This window comes from Acartia tonsa, chromosome 5 (genome assembly GCF_053477335.1).
Source record: "Acartia tonsa isolate MP-2025a chromosome 5, ASM5347733v1, whole genome shotgun sequence".
In the NCBI taxonomy this organism is placed as follows: domain Eukaryota; kingdom Metazoa; phylum Arthropoda; class Copepoda; order Calanoida; family Acartiidae; genus Acartia; species Acartia tonsa.
In genome coordinates, this window is record NC_137264.1 from 10,718,591 (window position 1) to 10,742,400 (window position 23,810).

At 31.9% G+C, this 23,810-nt stretch overlaps 2 protein-coding genes across 2 annotated transcripts in view; both read left to right on the forward strand.

Annotated features, from left to right (window-relative positions):
• LOC145318734 (protein rolling stone-like) overlaps positions 1–23,810 on the forward strand; it is a 316,823-nt gene that overhangs the window by 254,612 nt on the left and 38,401 nt on the right. The gene's annotated exons all lie outside the window — the stretch shown is intronic.
• LOC145319927 (carbohydrate sulfotransferase 3-like) lies at positions 4,691–22,519 on the forward strand. Its single transcript, XM_080162329.1, has 14 exons — positions 4,691–4,828; positions 5,964–6,017; positions 6,709–6,772; positions 8,004–8,084; positions 12,989–13,034; positions 13,818–13,903; positions 16,402–16,462; positions 16,592–16,657; positions 18,459–18,524; positions 19,201–19,242; positions 20,682–20,731; positions 21,335–21,392; positions 21,773–21,855; positions 22,357–22,519. The coding sequence occupies exons 1-14, from the start codon at positions 4,708–4,710 to the stop codon at positions 22,517–22,519; spliced, it is 1,041 nt and encodes a 346-aa protein (XP_080018455.1). The 5' UTR covers positions 4,691–4,707.

A 23,810-nucleotide genomic window follows, 5' to 3' on the forward strand; every position in this document is an offset into this window, starting at 1 on the left:
ATAATTCACTCCCAAAATTTCAATATATCCTTCTTGTTAAATCATGTTAAAAAATATGTTTGTATATAATCAAACAAGGATGACAACATCCATAAAAGCGAAACTCTGAAACGGTAAGACAAACGAACATTTACATTTGTAGAGTGTTATAACTGAATAATCAGAATTATAAATTATAATTTTTGGACATACTTACAGTTTTAGGAATTGATTATAGAGATGCTTCGTTGATAACAATGTACTTTGTTGTCCTAGGAATCAGTATTCCAAAAATCAGACCAATCGGATAATTTTATCACATAAAAATTTGTTGTTAAAGTTAAAAAGCAGCATGTTTAAAATTGACGTACGGACTTTCTGGTAACGATTATAGAGTTGCTTCGCTTTCTAACTCGTACCTAACTCCTATAGGAATCATCATGCGAAGTTTGAAATCGATAGGACAATTCTAACAATCCTAAATTAACGAAAAAAAGCTATCCGTTACGTTCGGATGGACAGACCCTAATTAAAGAAAAGCTTCGCTTTAAAAAAAAAAAAAAAGGACGGCCTAAGAAGTTAATCATATCTTAAATTCTAAAAAAAAATATATAAAACCTAATCATTCTTGATTTATTTGAAACCGAAATAAAAAACAAAAAAAATCTTTATTATTTCATTGTAAATAATATCACTAACTAATGGCCGTAGGCTTTCAGGGTCATTTTTAAAAAATCGACCCAACATTATTGATCTTAAGTCTTTCTCACTCAAAACTCTCCTCACAAAACTCACGCATATCACGCAAAACTCACGCATATCACGCACGCACACACACGCGCACAACCATCCACTGTAAACGACTACCATACACGCACATCCTATTTCGTCATATTTTTCTTTCCCGAAAAAGGGAAGGGGGAAAGAAAAAAAGGGAAGGTGGGAAGAAAAAAGAGATGGGAGAAAAGGGTGTTTTCTCAATCTCTTTTGGAGAGATTTTCTTCCCCCCTTCCCTTTTTCGGGAAAGAAAAATATGACGTCACTGGAGTCGTGTTCCTCAAAATTAATACAAATTCGGGACAGTTTGTATTGTGTCTTCACACATTTATGCAGAAAAAGGCAGTTTTTTTTCATTTTTATTTACAAAATAAATCAGCTATATTATCGCTCGTGTAATATATAAATATAGGGATTATAAATATAGGGATATGACAATGGGCGATAAATTAATATACACCCAATGAGGATACACTAAATTACCCATTCTGTAGCGTTAAAAATTGGTTTTAATGTTTGAACACTCAACTTAACAAACCAACCAATCAAAATTCACTTAAGTCCACAAAGTTGTTAGGCCAACAATTAAGAAAACGTTATTATAAAACTTTGGGGACTAGTGTAATAAAAGCCCATTTTCCCCTAACTCTCTGATATAAAAATCTTATGACTAGATATAAACAAAAATCTTCAAAATTCCTTTTTACGTCGGACAGATTATTGTGTCTGACAGCTCATCTAGGGTAATGAATCTATTGACCGCATGCACAAGTGTTCTAATTAGTAATATATAAAATGAAACTAAATCAGTATTCAGTTCACGTCAGTGGTTAACTAAATACAAATAAAGTTAAAAAGGAAGGACATATGAACATTGCCACTTGTAGAGTTTCAGAACTGAATAAGCTTAAAATAATCATTTGAGACTACAAGCAATTTAGAAATAAAATTCTTTGCAAAACTGTTAAAATATTGTATATTGTTTAAGGACATACTTACATTTTAAAAATTTATAGACGCTTCGCTTTTTCACATTATACCTTGATATAATAGGAATCATTATTCCAAAATTCACATGAATAGAATGATTTTAACACATAAAAAAATGTTGTTAAACAAAATTTATAAAAATGTATAAAAGTCGAAACAAAATTTATGTAAATTTGTTGATAAATTGCTGAAATACAGGATAATGTTTAAGAACATACTTAGATTTTTAGGACTTGATTATTAAATTGCTTCACTTATAACATTATATTTTGTTATCCTAGGAGTTAGTGTTCCAAAAATCAGATCAATCGGATAATTATATCATAAAAATTTAGTTGGTAAAAAAGTTAAAAATCAACATGTTTAAAATGGACGTGCGGACATTCTGGTAACGATTATAGAATTGCTACGCTTTCAAAATCGTATCTAACTACTATAAGAATCAACATGCAAAGTTTGAATTCGATAGGACAATTCTATCATGCCTAAATTTACGAAAAAAACTATCCTTTTCAGACGTACGAACGAACGGACCGACCCTAATTTTAGAAAAGCTTCGCTTGAAAAAAAAATATAAATAGTAGAAGCAAGCATGCTCAACAAATTAAACGGTTAGATTATTTACTAAGTATATTTGCGATAACTTTTATTTAATAGATTCTTCCAATTTTTAACATTTACAAAACAGCCTGCTTTATTGCTTCAAGATCCATGTCAGATCTATTTAGGAAATAAATGTTTATAAATGAGGTCAAGTTTTCCAAGGAATATATGTTTAAAACTCATAGTGCTCCAGTAATTCATAATAAACTCTCATTGGCCAGAACGATGAGACTCATTATGTTACTTTATTAAAAATAAATTCATTTTTTTCATTTCATGTTGCTATTTACATTATATTGAAGTATTTAATTTTTAATCATAAAAAAGAAGATTTTAATTTTTAATATAGTAAATTTAAGAAAACTCTGTTTTAAAAGAATTTGATTGTGGCGACACTTCCTTTTGTGTGTTCAAACATTAAAACTAAAGTTTTAATTACATTAAACCTTTGGTGATGGTAATGTGAGAAAAAAAATATAATTGAAAAAAATCTTTTTAAAATCATTTAAATTATTAAATATTTACTTCTTTCTTTTAGATAGTAATGATGGGGGAGGAAAATTGATTTATTGAGAAATAGACAAATAGATATGTACTCATAAAAACTAGCCAATAGTGAGATAGTTATATCGAGCCAACTCTAGTTAAACATACGAACCTTAACAAATATTATTTTATATTAAACATTATTTAGAAGTCTGAAGAAAAATGCATATAAATGCCATATGTATCCAAAAATTACTTTATTAAACTAAGCCTTGATGATTCGACGCTATCACAATTTTGTCTAATTGTCCAATAGTCTTAGGAATCAATTATGCATTATAACATGAAAGGAGGCTCTAAAATAATATTTAAAATTATTAATAATATTATTAAAATCAGTAGCATACACAAGGTTTTTACCTTTTTAGGTTGTTGTGAACTTTGAGGGTGTTTTACAGACAACAAGTGGGGTATAATTTTATAAGTTACCTTTGGTAAGGATGTTTAATTTACCAGCCATTGACCTATCTCGGTATTTCTGTCAATAACAGTTGTTTGGTCAAACTTGTAAAGGTGTAAAATTTTGAAATACATGTGAAAATTTAATTAATTAAGGGGGTACATTTGAATTTTATTATGCATATATTGATTATTCCTTCTAATAATTATAAATTAATCTAATTCTGATTATCCTAATTCTATCAATATGTCCATAATTGATAGCTTTTAACAGGATTGTCTATTTAAAAACTTATGGATTCCAATAACAAAAAGGCATACTTTATGAAGTGGATATAGCAGGTTAATAATATTCATTATTAGCTGAACGTTTTGGATTTTAGATTTTAAAATGTTTATTTTTTAGATAATTACTATTTATTTTTATATTTACCTGTTAAAATTATCATATTTAAAAAAAATTAAGGCAAAATTCGTAAAAGGACCAAGGAAATCTTCAGCAAATTCTTTAAAAACAAGGATGACAACATCCATAAGTAGCGAAGCACAAAAAATATTCATAAGAATTTAAAGATTAGTTGTCAAAAACATGTATATTAGGAAAAAAATCACAAAAACTTTTCAATATTTGTTTTTAATTTCTTAATATTTATATTTCAGTACTATGACTAACAGACTGAAGGTCAAAGTAAATTACATACTGGATGCTCAAAACAACGGGAAATTTAATTTGATATTTTTAACTACAAAAATTTTAACAATATGACCATAAACACCAAAGTTATGGAGAAAAATGTAAAAAAAAAACCTAAAACCTGCTTAAAGGCAGTCTGACCGTCATAGTTGTTTTCTTGAAACGACAAGAAATTTAATTTTGATACTATAACTGAAAAAATTTTGGAAATCGGACCATAAACACCAAAGATATGGAGAAAAATGTGAAAAATACAAAAATAGCCTAAAACCTGCTAAAAAGGGGTCCTGTCGCCATTGATGTTTTATAGTTAATTGTGCTTCTTTATAATGGGAATATTGTCAAAAAATTTCAGCCTTTTATCTTTTATAGGAGCCGAGAAAATTCCGTTTCCCCCAAACTAAGACATACAGACATACGGACAGACAGACAGACGGACATTTCAAATTATAGAGTAGCTTCGCTACTAAAAATGAGGGGGAGATTTTTTTGTTTTTAGGGGGGTTGGGGGTGTCCCACCCCCCAAGAAAATAGCTGAAAATCACCACAGGACTAATAGGTATATACCCTGAAGAGTAGAATCCGATCGGTTCAGTGGTTACTGAGATCATAAGAGACAGACGGACAGACAGACAAACAGACATCAAGCTACTTTGTATTTTTTAATAATTACGTGTAAAATAATCATTTTTGTAAAGGCCATTTTGGTTGGAGCCCCAATGGCTGATTTCAGAGGCATAAATGTGGTCGCCCTTGGGGACCGGCGGCGACGCAGAATTATGGAGTTGCTCCTCGTTCTTCTTTGTATTGTCACAGTTTTCTATGTTTATTCTAGTCCAGGTAAGAAATGTCAAGTATGGCTTCGAAACCGATTAATATCCACTGGATTGGAACCGGTTTTAAGCCCCACTGAATAAAAATCATGTATAGTATCGTATTATATCCTGTTTTCTACGAATATAAAAATATACAATCTTAATATTAAAACCAGTTTTATTAGTACGTGACTTAGGCATCTCGGGGCTAACAAAACTGGTTTTAATCTTATGATTGTACATTTTTTGTATCCTCGGAAAGCTGTTTATTATACGATGCGATAAATAACCATTTCTAGTTTTAGTTGCGATGCTACTCTATATTATACTTTGTCTTTGAGTCTGTCCTTTATTCAGCCTGTAACGGCATAGGGAGATGTAATTTTCTAGGCTGCTATTCAAGAAACTCGACAGAATTAGTTTGTAAAAATTCCCTATACCAATGAGCAACCAGTACATAATTTACCTGGTCTGTCAGTCAGGCTACTCATACAGATATAAATATTAAAACATATTTAAAGTTTTGTGATTTGTTGTTTTGTCCGTATATTTATCCAAGATTTTTGTGCTTTGCTACTTTGGATGTTGCGACCCCTGTTTTTAACAGCACGTCTATACTAAAATTAGCGGTATGTCCGTTCGTCACTCAGTCCGAAAGACTTAGTAAGTTATGATCTGGTTGATTATTTATATTAGAGGTCTTCTAATAAATTCAGCCGTTTATCTTAAATAGCGGTCGAGAAATTCGCGTTATGAACTGAATAAAATAAAGACAAAAGTAGAGTAGCTTCGCTATTAAAAAGGTTTCTAATAGACACTTATAATACTAAAGTATATCTCTTCGGGGATAAAAACAATACAGATACATATCTGTGTACATATCATTTCTATAGAATATTTGGGTATAGTCCTTTCCACGACATCCCTCCATAAGGAGCGATTCTTCGTATTTTTTTACAGTAGCTTTTCTCCTATTTCTAGCCCCTGCGGGGGGCTCTAACCCTGCGGGGCCAATTACCTAACCATGTGGGGCAATCACCTAACACAATATAACCTAACCTAACCTAAAATAACCTATAAAAAGCCATTTTAAAATTACGACTAATCGCCCCTTATGGAGGGATGTCGTGGAAAGGACTATACCCGAATATTTGATTCAGAGAGACATACAGATGTAGAGAACCAGAAAAGTTTATCTGCGCGCCAGTTGAAAGGTTTTTATATGCAATCTACAACTTAATTTTTACTAACACCCAACGGACAACTAACCCATTTTAGTGACTATCATGTGGAGACTTCAACTATGCATGCTACTCCCTTCATCAATATTAGCATTATAAACAGCTTTCCGCGGATATAGAAATGTACAATTACAAGATAAAAACCAGTTTTGTTAGCCCCGAATGCACGAACTAACAAAACTTGTTTTACTATTATGATTTTATATTTTATATTCGTAGAAAACTGGATATAATACGATACATGATTTTCATTGTGGCTGAGAACCAGTTTTTATCCACCGAATATTAATTGATTTTGAAGCAATACATGAAATCGGATACTCAAATAACATTTTAGTTGTTGCAATCCCGCGTTGGTTGAAATCCAGGAAAGGAGGGGACATTGGACTGTAAATTTTACTGGTACCCAAAGATTTTATCCACGTTATCTTATTCACTGGCTTAAAAACTTTTATAAAAGTATAATGCAATTTGATTGCTTAGTTGAAAACTAGTTGTGTACAAATGTTACATCCAAAAATTTAATTCTACAGAAGGGTAATCTTGTTTTCACTAATCGAGAAGTGTATAAATTTATCGTCCATTGTCTTATCCTGGTGGAAATACATTAAAACTATTATTTATAAATATTTAGATTTTTATAATTTTGTAAAATATATCTTAGGAACAGAATTAAGAGAAAGAAGTTTTAGCAATAACACAAATATACTTATTTTAGCTTATGCCAGGTAGGCCAAACATTTCTTTAAAACAAGGATGATAACATTCATAAAAGCGGAGAATTCTCATGCTATGAATGAAAATTAAAAGTATTTTTATTAGAGCCTAGAGGTCGAATGCTAGACATGATATTTCATTATGTCTGAGGACCGGTTCTAATCCAGCCAGTTGATATTAATCCGTTTGGAGGCCATACTGGAATGATTCTTCTAATTTTTTCATAACTGTCATTTTTAAAAATACATTTATCCTTATATTCAACCAAAAATGTCTGACTGTCTGTTTATCAGTAATGAAGGATCTTTTTAACCACTAAACTGGTATGGTTCTCTTATACAGGGTATCATTTAATAGGTCCTGGCAAGGTTTATAACTATTTTTGGGAAGGGCACAACCACCCGCCCAAGAGAAATCGCCCCTAGAAAAGAAATGACATTCCCGCCCAATTTTTTTCTTTTTAAATCAACAACACTGTGGGCTAGAATTGAATCAAGACAAAAGTAAGTGCCGAGCCCTGGGACCTAGTATGGTGAAAATAGACATAAAACCATGATGATTCCAGGTAAAACCAAAATATTTCAGCGGGGGCTTTTGGAGAAAATTAGATTTGAAAATTTCAAGTTCAATTTTCACCCCCTAGGATTTGTCGCATAATCATGACAAGAAAAGCAAACATTACTTATTTTAAATTTTGAACAACTTTGCTTTTATAAAGTTCTTCATAAAACCACTCCTGAAGGGAGTTAATAAATGGCCATTTTTATCACTTGCTTTGCTAAGGTCACTGAAATTCAGCCTAAAATAAATCATACATAGAAAGGTTTTAAGAAGGACTTCATAAAAGCAAAGTTGTTCAAAATTTAAAACAAAAATATTTGCTTTTCTTGTCATGATTATGCGGCAACTCCTAGGGGGTGAAAATTGAACTTGAAATTTTCAAATCTAATTTTCTCAAAAAGCTTCCGCTGAAATATTTTGGTTTTACCTAAAATCATCATGGTTTTATGTCTTTTTTACCATACATAGGTCCCAGGGCTCGGCACTTACTTTTGTCTTGATTCAATTCTAGCCCACAGTGACAATTGAAAGCGGGGTGGTCGATCCTCCCGCCCACCCCTTCCCTCAAAAAGACCAGAGACCTCTAGGAGCGTAGCCGCTAGTATCATATGTATATTGTGTTAAAATTAGTATTTTCTTGGCTATTATTCCAATTAAAGATGAGATTGTTGTTAATTCTAGGTCTGGCTCATCATACACAGCAGACCTATTTTCATCCATTAAAACTTCATCCTACTTTTTTGAGCCTCTCCTCTACCTCAGGCATAATAAAAGTTCAAATACAACTGTGGTAAATTTCAGTAATTAATTCAAATTCATCTAGAATAGTTATTTATCACATCGTATTATAGACAAGTTTCTGTGGATATGAAGATGAAAAATTATAATATAATTAAAAGAGGGGCCGATGGCCTGGGCTAACAAAACTGATATTAATTTTAAGATCTTTATTTCAATTTTCGTGGGAAAATGTCTGTAATACGATGCTATACATGATATTTTAGTTTGGCTGAGAACCAGTTTAAATCCCTCGGATATTAATCGGTTTCTTAGACATACTGTTAAAATTGTAAAAGCATGTTACAAAAATAGATTTAAATGAAGAAAAAAATAATATATATTAAAATCCTAAAAAATGAGTTTGGAAAAATGACAAATGAGTTCTGAGACTAGTTTTTCAATAAATAATTTAAATTAACAAAAATTTATCTAGAAAAGAAATTGAAAAAGCATGTTACAAACTTAAAAATAAATGAAGAAAAAACAAGTTGTGAAGCTCAAAAAAATTTAAGATAGACAAATGCCTGTTCGAGACTAGTTTTTCACTTATTAATTAAAAAACATTTTCAAAATTTGTAAAAGTATGTCATAAAATTAAGAACAAATAAAAAAAACAAGGATGACGACATCTATAAGTAGTGAAGCACACAAAGTTATGTTTGGACAAATAAGTGTTAGGGACTTGTTTTTTAATTAAAAATTCACCTAGAAAAACAATTTTAAATGTTAAATTTTCAGTATTTAATTTAAATTCATAAATTCAACTGTAGAAAATTTGTACATGCATTTTACAAAAATAGGAATAAATGGAAAACAAAGATGACAACATCCATAAGTAGTGAAACACAAGAAGTTATGTTTGGACAAATGACAAATGAGAGTTACAGCAGATGTTCAATGATCATTTAGAAGAAAAACAAATCAGAGAGTAGTTTCGCTATTAATATAGAGTAGCTTTGCTACTAAGAAGGTTTATTTCGCACACGTAGCTAGTCATAGGAACATCATATTATTACAACAGTGCAAACTGCCCCTCCCCCTGTGAACAAACCTGCACACAGACTTACAGATAGACAGACTTCAAGCCTCTTTTTTTAAAAGGAATATGGGATAGAACGAAGTAGTGGGTTTCGTCGTATTTACACTGTAGCTTTTGATGTGTAATTTTAGGTTAGGTTCAGTTCAGTTCAGGCGCGTCTCTCTTTTGGACTGTGGAGTCCAGAGAATACGGCCACCCTGCTCCTCCATGAATTCCTTTTTTTGGCAAGTGCTTCAGCTTCTCCCCATGTTAATTCCAAATTAAAGAGGTCCTTTTCATTGCTCCGCCTCCAGGTCATTTTTGGTTGTCCCCGTTTACGTTTACCAGTGGTGGGGTTCCATTTTAAGCACTTTTTTGGAAACCTATTTTGTTCCATTCTAAGCACATGTCCTAGCCACCTTAGTCTTTTAAATTTCACTTCTGCTTCAATACTATTGCACTTGGTCTTAGCATACAGCTCAATGTTTGATATTTTGTTTGGCCAGAATATTTTGCAAATTCTTCTTAGGCAGCTATTGTGAAATGCATTAAGTTGATTTGTTTCAGTTTTCACAGTTCTCCAGCATTCAGCTCCATAAAGAAGGACTGATTTCACATTGCTGTTGTAAAGTCTGAATTTTGTTTTCAGAGCAAGTTTCTTTGAATTCCAAACGTTGTGTAGACTGTTGAAAGCAACCCTAGCCTTATCAATCCTGGTTTTAATATCAGCTTTTGAGCCATTTTCACTGCTGATAACATTCCCAAATAGGTGAATTTGTTGCTTTGTTTCAATTGTTCACCATTTATTGTTATAGTTTGATCAGGGTTTGTAGGTATATTCATAATTTCAGTCTTCTTGACATTAACAAAGAGCCCGACTTGTCCTGCGTATTTGACTAGTCTATCTGTCTTAGCTTGTAGATGTTTAATTGTTTCTGAAATCAGTGCCAGGTCATCAGCAAAGTCCAGATCTCTAGGTGTCCTAGTATGCCCAGCTGGAGACCACGTTTTTTGTCCTCTGTGGTTTTCTTCATCACCCAGTCAATGACCAATACAAATAGAATAGGTGATAAAATGCATCCCTGTCTAACTCCAGTGCTTATTTTAAAGAAATCAGATGTCTTATTGTTTCCAACTGAAACACAGGCTTGGAAGTTGTCATAAAATTTAGTTATCATAATTATCATCTTTTCAGGTATACCATAACTTCTTAGTATTTTCCAGAGTGTTTGTCTGTGTATGGAGTCAAAGGCCTTAGAGAAATCAACAAAATTTACATGGAGTGGCTTGTTAAATTCAACAAATTGTTCAATAACTGTCCTAAGGGTGAAAATTTGGTCAACACAGCCTCTTCCAGCACGGAATCCAGCTTGTTCTTCTCTTAGTTTATTGTCAATTTTCTCATCAATTCTGTTTAAAATAACTTTACATAGGACCTTGCTTGGGATAGAAAGCAGCATAATTCCTCTCCAATTATCACAATTGTTCAAATCTCCCTTCTTAGGAAGTTTTATGATTATACCTTTAGACCAGTCAGTTGGTATCTTTTCTTGTCTCCAAATTTTATCAAAGAGATCAGTCAGAGTCCTAGCAGAAAGATCTATGTCTGCCTTAAGCATTTCGGCAGTTATCAAGTCAGGTCCAGGTGCTTTGTCATTCTTTAGACTATGTATAGCAGCTTTAACTTCTTGAACAGTTGGTGGTCTTATGTCTATGTCTATTTCATGTCCTGGTTCTGGTTCAGCAGTAATTTCAGGTTCAGGTCTGTTCAACACTTCTTCAAAATGCGATTTCCACCTTTTAGCAACTTCTTTTTTCTGTAGTGAGTAATTTACCATCTTTAGCCTTGATAGTTTCACCACTCTTGTTGTTATATTTGCCACTTAATTGCTTGGTTATGTTGTATACTGTTTTCATGTTACCGAAGTCAGCTGCTCTCTGGGCCTTTTCAGCCATATTGTCAAAGTAATCTCTCTTGTCTTTCCTTGTGCGCTTTTTGACTTCTTTGTCTTTAGCAGTATATTCAGCTCTTAAATTGCCCATGTCAGCCAAATGTTGAGCATTATGAATTTTGTTATTAAGCTTCTTTCTCTCTTCTATTTTGTTCCATGTTTCTTCAGAGATCCAGTCCTTTTTCTCTGGTTTCTTGTGTCCTAGGATTTCCTTAGCAGTAGATTGAAAGTTTTCTTTAATTGAAGTCCATGTGATCTCAGTCTCGTCATTTAGGTCCTCTAAGACTTGAAATCTATTTCTGAGTTTTAAGACAAATTCATTCTTTATCACTGGGTCCTTTAATCTTGAAGAATCATATTGTCTACCAATCTCACTCTTTTTATCATGGCCAGTACGCTTCAGCTTTAATTTAATCTTACTGACAACTAGTTCATGGTCACTGAATATGTCGGCTCCTCTATAGCTCCTACAGTCTTGCATTGACTTGACCCATTTTCTATTGATCATAATATGGTCAATCATGTTTCTTGTTTGTCCATCAGGTGTTGTCCAGGTATATTTGTGAATGTTTTTGGAGGAATAGGAAACTGTCCCAATTTTGTATAACTTTTACGGAACAAGTTCCAATTACGTCATATTTTTCTTTCCCGAAAAAGAGAAGGGGGAAAGAAAAAAAAGGGAAGGGGGGAAGAAAAAAGAGATGGGAGAAAAAGGGGTTTTCCCCATCTCTTTTGAAGAGATTTTCTTCCCCCCCTCCCTTTTTCGGAAAAGACGTAATTGGAACTTGTTCCGTAAAAGTTATACAAAATTGGGACAGTTTCCTATTCCTCATGTTTTTGTGTTGGAAAAATGTACCTCCTATGACCATATCATTATTTAAACAGAAATCAAGTAAAAGTTCTCCATTTTCATTTCTTGTACCTATGCCAAAGTGTCCCATTGCATTTTCCACTCCAGTCCTGTCAGTTCCTACTTTAGGATTCATATCTCCAAGAACTAGACACATGTCATGTTTGGGTACTGAGTTTCTGATTGATTGCAGTTGATCATAAAACTCTTGTTTTACTTCTTCACTTTTGTCATTTGTTGGGGCATAGCATTGGATAAGGGTCAACTTGCAGTGCCTTGATTGGAATCTAGCCTTAATTATTCTGTCTGATATAGGTTTCCAGTCTATTAGTGAATTGACATGTCGTTTTTGAATAATTATAGCAACCCCATACATATGTTGACTTTCATGACCAGAATAAAGTATTAGGTGGCCATCTTTGGTTGTGGTTTGTCCTTGTCCTGTCCATCTACATTCTGCAATTCCAAGTATTCCGATATTGTAACTTGGTTTCGTCGTATTTACACTGTAGCTTTTGATGTGTAATTTTAGGTTAGGTTAGGTAACTGTTAATGATTGCCCCTAGGGGTTAGAGCGCCCCGCAGGGGCTAGAAATAGGAAAAAACCTTCTGTAAAAATACGAAGAAACCAGCTACTTCGTTTTCTTTCCATGATAAGGATTATGCAGTCTAGTTATGCATGTAATATAAATATTACAGGGATAAGACAATGAACAGATGCTGTGAGTATTGGTGCAAAAAATATGACGTAACAAAAAAAATTAGCCAATGAGAGGCCGTTATTGACCAATGGTAAAATTTATAGTGGCCTCTCATTGGCTAATTTTTTTTGTTACGTCATATTTTTTGCACCAATACTCACAGCATCCAATGAACAATACAAAGATGTACAGCCCATATAATGATAACTAAATTTACTTCTTCCGTAGGGTAAAATCCTTGTTTATCAAGATTTATTAAAAGTACCCAAAGTTTCTAAACCATAAACTTTGGGTACCAGTGTAATTTATGTCCTCTCCATCCCTGATTAAATTATGATCATTTGAATTGTTATGCATGACTGTAGAGTAAAAGATGAGGGTGGTATGGGTGTGGAAAGCATGATTAAAAAGGTAAATTCATTTGCATGTAGCATGTTCTTGTTCTATCCTTTTATGTAAAGCAGTAAGATTTTTGGTTCCAGGACAAACACAGGAGTCCCAAACATCGGAGTGGACAAACGCATGAATGTTAAAATATTGATTTAATTTATTACTTCTACACAGGTTAGGTTAGGTTAAGATATAAATATACAAATAAGCCCCCCGCAGGGGTTTGGCATTTGAAAAAAAAAGTATGGTTTAAAATAGGTTAGGTAGGTTAAGTGTCAACTCCTGCGTTTGTCCACTCCGACGTTTGGGACTCCTGTGTTTGTCCTAGGACCAGATTTTTGTCTGATACTGAAGCTTAAGATCTTAATAACTACTAAACCGATTGAGTATTCCATTTTATGGAAGATTCTTATAGGTCCCTGGATGGTTTTAGGCTATCTAGTTATCATATCTAAGTTTGGTTTTTGGCTATTATCCATTTCCTTACTCCTGCGAATAAAAAGTTACTCGATGCAAGTAGCAGAAAGATTTTTTTTCTGAAGCTCATTACCTCAATTGCTACTAATCCGATTGAGTCCGCTTAACATAACTCATGTGATTGTATTATGCCATTATATCTTCCGATTTAAGCCTTCGGGTGGTTTTAAGCTATTTTTCTAGATCCTCTCTGCATGTGTGCATTCTTAATCTTTTATTCATGTATTCATGATATTTTGTTATTCTTATATTTTGTATGCTTTATAGTATTTACTTTCTAGCTACAATTGTAGAAGTTGAATTTAATGCATTTTTTTCTTTTTTAAGGATCCTTTAAAGTATTCTCCATTAGTAGAAGATATGCTTGAGAAAGTATTCGATTGTGATAGTGGGATGCTCAACTATTTAGACAAGTGAGTATTATCTATCATTTGGAGCTTGCAGACAACAAAACCTTTACTTGTCTAGTGTAATGGACGTAAACTGCAGACACGACGAACGGACGTATCTTAATTTCTAGTTTGTAGAGTAGCTTCGCTTCAAACCAAAACAACAGCAGATCTTTGTACAAGTTTATTGAGCTAAGGCTATTAGAATACTAAATTAAAGAGGTATATACAAAATTAGGTTAGGTTACATAGGCTAAAGATAGATCCTTCCCCCATTCATATTTCAGAGGGAAGGATTTAAAGAACATTACTACTTCTATATTTATATTATTAGGGCGGGTTAAGTATAATAACAGCAGATTCCCTCCCTTTATGTATTTTGGGGGAGAAATCACAAACAACATTTAATACAACATTCAAATCAATTTAATATAACATTAGACAATTTTGGTAAAGTCCCTTTGGTGGCATCGCCTCTTCAGGAGCGTTTCGTCGTATTTTTACAGTTGAGCTTTTCCCTTAATTATAGACCATGCGAGGGGCTCTAACCTTGCGGGGTTAATTGCCTAACCCTTCGGGGTACCTAACCCAACTTAACCTAACCTAACCTAAAATAACCCATTAAAAGCTACTTTGAAAATACGACAAACGCCCCTTAAGAGGCGTTGCCACGAAAGGGACTACACCTGACAGTTTTTACAAGAATATGATTATTGATAGGAGCGCAGCCAGTCTACTCTTTAGGTCTGTCTGCTTTGTACAATCTTTTATTTTGGTTTGATCTTATCATAACTTAAATTTCCATCAAAGTGCCTAGTCAAGCACACAATTATTTAGAAATGAAATGAAACAAGGTTGACAACATTCATAAAAGCGAAGCACTGAAACGGTAGGACAAACGGACATTAACACTTGTATAGTCTCTGAACTGAATAATCAGAATATAAAAGTATAAGAGGCGAAGCAAAATTGTAAGTAAATTTGTTGAAAAACTGCTTGATACAGGAAAATGTTTATGGACATACTTACATTTTTCGGACTTTTTTATAGAGTTGCTTCGCTTATAATATTGTTCTTTGTTGTCCCAGGAATCAATATACCAAAAATCAGATCAAACGGATAATTAGATAACATAAAAATTTGTTGTTAAAAAACAAACATTTGTTGGACGTACGGGCATTCTGGTAATGATTATAGAGTTGCTACGCTTTCTAAATCATACCTAACTACTACAGGAATCATCATGCAAAGTTTGAAATCGATAGGACAATTCTAACATGCCAAAATTAACGAATTAAAGCTATCTATATCGGACGGACGTACGGACGGACCGACCCTAATTATAGAAAAGCTTCGCTTTTAAAAACGCAGACTAAATACTATTTTTTTAAAGTGTTTTTGGCTAGGACAAATTTTAGAACACGTTTTTCCAACTTTATCGTGTCAATAATTCTTAACTTATAATTTGTGTTAAAATATTTAGTGTCTTAGGTCGTTAGCAGGGATAGTAAGGGCTAAGACAATGCAAAAAAAAGCACGCAAGATAAATAAATACTCCTGAAAAAGATAACAATTATCTGTGTAAAAGTTTGGACACCAGTTAGTTGAATCCAATCAAGATCTAATAAATGTACCCAAAGTACCTTTCATCCCTGGGTTGTTAGTGAACAGTTATTAAACAATCTGAGCTGGATCTTTAAATCATTTCAAACGGAATTTCAGCCAATCACAGCGCGGCATTTCGTAAAATGCTGTGCTCTCATTGGTGGAAAGTTGGCTCACCCCGATTTGGCGCATTATTGAAATGATCTAAAGATCCAGCTCTAAATTAATTATCCGAAAGAATTCTTTTATTTAATTATTGTATTTATTTAGTTTTAATTCATTATAATTCGCCAATAAACAAAACAAGTATATTATATTATTTGGACGGCAAAACGTGCATTCGAAATAATTCATCCAATTATAAAAGTAACAAAATGTCTATGTGAAGCAAATATTCTCGCTAACCGCTGTCAACCGATATGGTTATCCTCTAAAATGAAGGTTCGTAAATATTTGGGGGTAGAGTACCTTCAACATCCCAAGAGAAATTGGCCAAGGAAAATCGATACCCATTATTACCCCCAGGGATTTAAAGGGATAAGACAATGGCCAATACAGTAATGTACATCCTCAATGATGATACACAAAATTACACCTTTTGTAGATTACAATTAGTGGTTGTAATGTTTAAACACATAACTTTATAAAGCAACCAACCAAAATTTAATAAAAGTCCTCAAAGTTGTCATGCCAACCCTTAAGAAAACGTTATGGCAAACTTTGGGGACTAGTGTAATAAACAGCTCATTCTTCCCTTCCCCCGTATTCCCCCACCCAAAGTTTTATTTTACTTTTTCTTTCTAAAACTAGAATCACAACACAGAGTCGACTTATAAACCCCCCTCCCTCCTTAAATTTTCCTAGATGCCTCTAGAAGCGTAGCCGCTAGTTTAAAATGTATATTTTGTATGTTTTAGTTTCAAAGGGCCCATCACAGTTATCAGGAAGCCTACACCCTGTGCTAACACAAACCCTAAAGTAAGTTTAAACCATATTCAGTAAATAAAGTCATAATAATCTGTTTAAACTTTGGACACTTGACTTAATGAACCAACTAATCAAAATTCAAAAAAGTCCCAAACCTTATTATAGAACTTATTATTTTAGATTATTAAAACCATCAGATTACACAGACCAGCCATGGTGGATTGGATTAAAGAAAAAGATTGGAAGGTATGAATATGTTTTTTTTAAAGAAGGTGTATCAACTTTTTTGCTTTTTATTTAAGATAGCTAGCCGGTTCTTTCAGTAAGTAGTAGATGTAAAATTTTTCATAGAATTCAGATATGCAATCGGTTTTTTCGTAGACCTCTTATTTTTTAAGTAATTTAAGTTTTTAAAAAAAATAATTAAGTCGGTTTTAAGGTACTAAAACGCAACAAAATAAAAGAAGAAAATGGCCAGTATGAACAAAAATAGTAAGATCTTTAATTTGACACCTTACTTTTAAAATTCTGTTGAGTAATTATCGAAAAAATCAATTTTTTTAACCTCGGTTTAATAAAAACTTTAGACCTAAATATTTTCTCAAACAGACATAAAAAACATGGGTTCATATATACCTTTAGAATCAGAAAAAAAAAAGTTTTATAAAACTATAATAAAAAAAATAAGTTTATTTTAAGAATCATAATTTTCGGCTTTAAAGGGTTAGCTTGAACCAAACCTGAACAAAACCTAAACAAAAGACAATGCTATGTAGCAGATATTTTTTAAACACAAGAAACAATAATGTATTTTTAACTGCATTGTTTTGAAGTTTATAAACAGACTGATGCATATTTGTTCATAATTTTTCATTCTTTACATGTTCTTTAATATCACTATATTTATTGTAGTATCTATTGTATATATTGTATGAACATTCTCCTTTTTTTCTGCCAATTCTATAGGTTAATTTTATAGGTTAAGCTTCCCGATTTGTGATTGGCTAGTTTAGTAGTTACAATTCTTAAAATAAACTTTTTATTTTTTCTATTTTTTATTACAATTTTTTTAAACTTTTTAAATTTTGCTTAGAATGAATTCATATTATTTTTCTCATTCTAATGGTATATATGAACCCATATTTTTTATGTCTGTAAGAGAAAATATTTAGGTTTAATGTTTTGATTAAACCGAGGTTAAAAAAATAGATTTTTTCAACAATTACTCAACAGAATTTTAAAAGTAAGGTGTCAAATTAAAGATCTTACTATTTTTGTTCATACTGGCTATTTTCTTCTTTTATTTTGTTGCGTTTTAGTACCTTAAAACCGACTTAATTATTTTTTTAAAAACTTAAATTACTTAAAAAATAAGAGGTCTACAAAAAAAAACGATTGCATATCTGAATTCTATGAAAAATTTTACATCTACTACTTACTGAAAGAACCGGCTAGCTATCTTAAATAAAAAGCAAAAAAGTTGATACACCTTCTTTATTCAAAATATTTGAAATGAATTAGCAAGGAATTATATTTCTAGTTTGGATTCTAAACCAATTATCAAAACCTGTTCTGAGCTAAATTATTATATATAATTTCCTATTTTTGATAAAATAAAAATCATAAAAACTAATACAAGTGTTGTTAACACGGGCCTTCGTCCACATGGATCAAAAAAACTGGAATTAATCTTTGAATTTTCATTCTACTGCCCTCGGAAAGCTATTATAAAAACTATTACAATAAGTCTATTTTTTGTGCCATGGTAATAATAGTTATTCATCGCATCTTATTATAGACAGCTTTCCGCGGATATTTAAATGAAATATAATATGATTAAAACCAGTTTGGTTAGTCTCTAGGGACCAAAGACCCAGGCTAAGAAATCTGGTATTGATTTTATAATTTTTATTTTAATATTCTTGGAAAATTGTCTGCATTACGATGCCATACATTATTTTTCATTATGCCAGGGAACCGGTTCGTATCCAGCGGATATTAATCGGTATTGTGGCAATACTAGAAATATTATTTCATATTCTTTTAGGTTATCCATTTGGTTCGGGACCCCCGAGGGATGATCAAATCTGTGAAATCTAACGATATTTGGAAGGCATGGAATACATCAGAAAAAAATATAAAAAGCTTCAAATTCTGGCTTACTCAAAAAAACGCCTATCCCAAGAATAACATATCTTAGAAATTCCTACTACATACTATCTTAGAAAATGTAAATTTTTGTATATATTTCTATTTGTGTTTTTAGCTATAGGCTTTGTTTCAGACAGGCTTTTTTTGTAATAGGTGTTTTTGATAAGACCTTAAATTCTTGAATAATAATATAAAAAGACTATTCACTCCACACTGATAGAATTTTTTTAAATTAGGCACATTTTAGCAAAAACAAATTATATTTTTAAAGAGAAATATTTAATGATACAAAAGTTTCATGTAGCCATATTTGAAATAAGGCAATTATGAGTAATGCTACTAGCATATGTAATAAATTACTGGTATGCTATCTATTTTTTTATGCTTTTTTTTGGGGGGGGGGGTGGGCCCTAGGGGGCTAGCACTTTTTTTAGCTTTTGGTGCTCATTTACACAGTGTGGCTGGATATGAAAAAAGTTTAATATAAGATTTATGTCAAAAGAAAATCGTTTTCTGTCAAACCCGTTTTTATTTCGTTGGATGTTAATCTTACTATAAAGATTTTTTTTATTTTCTAGCACACAGTGGTTATTTGTGCAAAAAGCTTTTTTTCACAATGTAAAATCCTAACTTGAAAGAATGTTATGAGTAATGCAACCAATCAATGCCTTAGATTAATGGTAGGTTTTTTTTAAACAAAAAAATTGTGTGGATCTTTAAAATTTGAGTCAATGAAGTGGCAGTGAGACCCAAAATTAACAAAAATTGTTGTTTGTAAAAAAAATCTTCCAATAATGAATTAAAAATCATGAACATTGTTTTGCAAATATTTTTTAAAACAATTTAAAACAATACATTAAATTTTATACTTTTATATTAAATGATTTTAGTGATACTCTGATCTTGGTCTTGTTTTCGCAATTCTATTTTTTTAATGATCCATTTCTGTTTTTATCAATTTATGTGTTGTTATTTGATTTTGTGGGGTTTTTGGTTTGGTTTTTAAGGAAAGTATTTTCAATATTTTGAAATGTTTAAAACTTTTATGGTTTCATATATAAGTATGTTTTGAAAACTTTTCAAAACCTTTAAAAATTTCTAGTTTGTCTATTAAGATCTTGTTTTCAATTGAACCAATTGGGTTCTGCATAGGAAGCTTGACATAATCTATAAATATTGTATATTTTTTTTAAAATTTCAAATTAAATCTTGAGATGGGCTTAGGTCATTTGTCTGCCCCCTCTATTCCCCTTTGATAAAAGAGCTAATAAATACGGGTCATCTCAAAAAACGCCCATCTCAGAAACGCCTATCTTTAAAAAACGCCCATCTCAGAAAACGCCTATCTCAAAAAACGCCCATCTCAGAAAACGCCTATCTCAAAAAAACGCCCTTTTCATAAAATGCCCACTACATTTTTTAAAATATAGCCTAATTTATAATACCAGGGGCGCAGCTGCAAAGCTCTACAAAGTGTCCGAAAAAATGAGCCGTTTGACGTCAATAGATCCATCTCTTTTTAAGGGGTTTCCTTTTCCACTTCTCTTCTCATCCCTAATTTTTATGACGTCACATAACTAATTTTTCGGACATTTTGTAGAGCTTCCTTAGCTGCTGGTGTTTAACAAAGATATTTAACCAAAAGGTAGAGGTTCTTAATATAGTAATATGTCACAGTTTTTATAGGTTGCTGGCCATTTTGTGTGTATTTTTTTTTTTTTTTTTTTTTTTTTTTTTTTTTTGATGGATTTGGGGTTGTGAAGGGGATAATGCTTGACACTAAGTTCCATTGTAAAAGGTTGAAGGTAAAATATCATTTTCATAATTTTGATTTACAGATAAAAAAGCAAAGAATTTTTTAATGATTCTAATAGTCTATAACATAGAATATGCTTTTGACCTTTTTTTCTATTCTATTAATGGCAATTTGTCTTTTTTCCTTGTACTTTTTATGGGTTATTTCTAATTTTGTTGGTTTTGGATTATATTTCAATTCAGATATATTTTCGCTCGAATAAAAGTTGTACTATAAAAAATTTGCACACCAAGAAAATTACTTTTTTTATTTTCCTATCCGCGAAAAATACAAAACACAAAAACTAATATTTTTTAATTCTAGGAAGATTTAAAACTTGAGCAAGATTTGGGAGACAACTACATTAGAGTTAGGTAAAGTTAACTTTCTTATATAAAAAGTAATAGGGTGTGTATCTGTATGTTTGTACTGAAAGATCATATTAACCGCTGGCCTCAAGTTCTCCTAAAGGCCCATGGGGATGTAGTCACTAGTAAATAAAAAACAATTCATTAAAAATTAATGAATGATTGTCCACACATCCATACATAGAATAGTTACTCATTGTTATTCTCATTGTATCATAGACAGCTTTCCGTGAATATTAAAATTAAAAGATATAAGATTTAAACCATTTTTGTTAGCTCCAAGAGGCCAAATTTCATGGCTAACAAAAATGGTATTAATTTTATAATTTTATTTTAATATTTGTCTTTAATACAATGCTATATTTACATGATCTTTTTAGTATTGCTTTGAAACGATTCTAATCGAATATTAATCGGTTTCGAAGCCATAATGGAAAATATTTTTTTCAAGTTTCTTTTTTTGTACTCTAGACTTTAAAAGTTGGTGTGAAATGAATATTTAAGAATGGGGACAAAGTACCTCAAAATTCAGCTATGTGACGTCATAAAATTTTTGAATGACTTTGTCCCCCAACATATTTTGCCTCTTATTCTATAAACTGTTAATAGATATGAAGATATTGCCAAATATCCTCAAGAAGAAATGGACAGAATATTTGAACATTTTCAGGAAATGTATTTAGACAATATTGAAAAAATTTAATAATTTTTCTGTATATCGTTTTTGAACCACTAAAGGAATTTTAAAAAAATAACACTAACGCTTTAGGTTATCTAGGTAAAGTTTTAAAAAGCCCTTAAAGAGTGTAGAAAGATCATACAGATTTTGTGAAGAAGCTTTATCTTAACTCAATAATTATGTTCATTTAGATTTTTGTAAATTGTAATCATGTATATTTTTTTATGAAAAATTACTATGTTTAATCTATAGCACCCATATTTCTTAGGAAAAGGTTACCTTGTTTACTTTCTTTTAAAAATTAAGGTAAATGAGGGAGGGGATAGTCCAAGAAAAGTTAACTCTTGTCTAAATGAAATCATGTTAACCAGTGGCCAATGCGACCTGAGATAGAAAGATCTATCTATGCCCACACACACGCAACTCATACTAAATCTTTTAGCTTGAAAAAGTGAGTAGTCAGGGATCTAAAGGGATAAGACAATGGCCGATAAATTGATGTACATCCCCAATGATGATTCATAAATTTACTACTTCTGCAGATTACAATTAGTGGTTCAAATGTTTGGGCAATCAACTAAATGAACCAACCAATCAAATTAAATAAAACGAATAAGAAAACGTTATTATAAACCTTTTGGGACTATTATAATAAACATACCTCACTAGTAAATAGCGCATCCCCTCGAGTTCATGGGTTCAAATTTTTAATTTAACACCGCCTCATAACTAAAGACGTCAGAAATGGGTCCTACTGCTGATATCCCAGAGCGACTTTAATAGTCAGAGTTGGAGTAAATGCCTTTGCAGAAGAACAGGCGCAACTCATTACCGTGGACAGTTGGATTTAAATACAATGGTCTTGCAATCTAAGGGTTGGTTATCTTACTGGCATTATATACACATCATTACGTAAGATTTATTTAACTGATTCTTATTTAAACTTTTTTAGGATCTACTACAGCACCTTTCGGTCCCCAAAGTTTGACCCCAACCACTGGAGGCAAGAGATGGCTCCTAGAACAATAGAGAACATTGAGGAAATTCACATTATCCAATTAAACGGCCGATTAACTAATTGGAAAGAAAATAAATCTATAGATATAGATCTATAACCCATACAACTAGTTTGATCAAGTGTTGGGGACGCAAATACCTGATATACAAAGACCCAACTAAAAGTCGGCACAGGGTCCAAGGGCTCGGGACCTACAGTTTATTCACCCCTCCCCCATCTATTGTTTTACTCTAATGCACAGAACAGACTTAATCAAAACGCTATTATAACAAACAAAAAGTTTGGTAACCAAAATCAAAAGATTTCAATAACTACTAAACTGATTGAGTTATCCTTTATAGGGAAGCTTCACATAGGTCACGAGGTGGTTTAAAGCTATTATACTTGAACATTTAATCCCGAAGGCACCGGCTAAAAAAACTGGTTTTAATCTTATGATTGTACATTTTTATATTTGTAGAAAGCTGGATATAATACGATGCTAGACATAGTTTTTTCGTATGGATGAGAACCGGTTCCTATCCACCGGATTCGAATGAATACGAGAATTTTGCTTATCTTCCTCAGACTCCAACACGTATGGACAAAATTAGAGTAGCAGTGCTTCTTAAAGATAATGTGAATTTGTGATTACAGAATGAGTGTACAGATGTAATGAGAAAACTGGGATATAAACCAATAAGTCATCAGTCTGCCCTACAAAGTGTTTGGGATTCACTCTTCAACTATCAATAACGTTTTGATGTGTTGAAAAATAATTGTGATACAAAAAACTTGCCAATTTAGTGTGAAAAATGTCTATTATGCAATTTATTGTTAGTCTTAAATCTTATGGCCTCCAGCCAAAACATAAATGTGCTTTATAGTCATGATGTCATTAGAATATTGTTGAATCAATAATATGTCAGTCATTACCACTTTTATCTTAATATCCACTTAATCTTTATGATCTCCTTTATGGTAAAGTTTATCCATGAAAGGTTTATTATAGATATTTTTGGAGATTTTATACCTCATTTGAAAAAAAACAAAAATTTTTTTATGCGAAGTGGAATGTCTAAATAATTTACCCCCCCCCCCCTTTCCCTATATAAAAAAATGTTTGACTTAGAAAACTATTTTTAAAAGTAAATTTTAAAGTAGGTGACAAATTTTTGACAAATTTTTTTCTAAGTGTCTTCGTAGTACTTTTTATGGTTATGTCCTTTGTAGCATGATTACGAGATATCAACATTATTTACCCCTATCTCTTATTTATAGTAAAAATTTCTAGTCCTAGTTTTTTATATAAATATATATAGCTTGTGAATCACTTAACCTTTCTGAAGCAGCTTATTGTGCCTAAAAAGTATACATTGTAATTGACCAATCTTAAAACATGATAATAC

Excerpts from the sequence above, each read along its gene's own strand:
- LOC145319927 (XM_080162329.1), top strand. The coding sequence starts at position 4,708 with ATGGCTGATTTCAGAGGCATAAATGTGGTCGCCCTTGGGGACCGGCGG. Across the intron at positions 6,018-6,708 it reads ATCTGCGCGCCAGTTGAAAG|GAACAGAATTAAGAGAAAGA; the intron begins GTTTTTATATGC and ends AATATATCTTAG. Across the intron at positions 18,525-19,200 it reads AATCTAACGATATTTGGAAG|AATGTTATGAGTAATGCAAC; the intron begins GCATGGAATACA and ends CTAACTTGAAAG.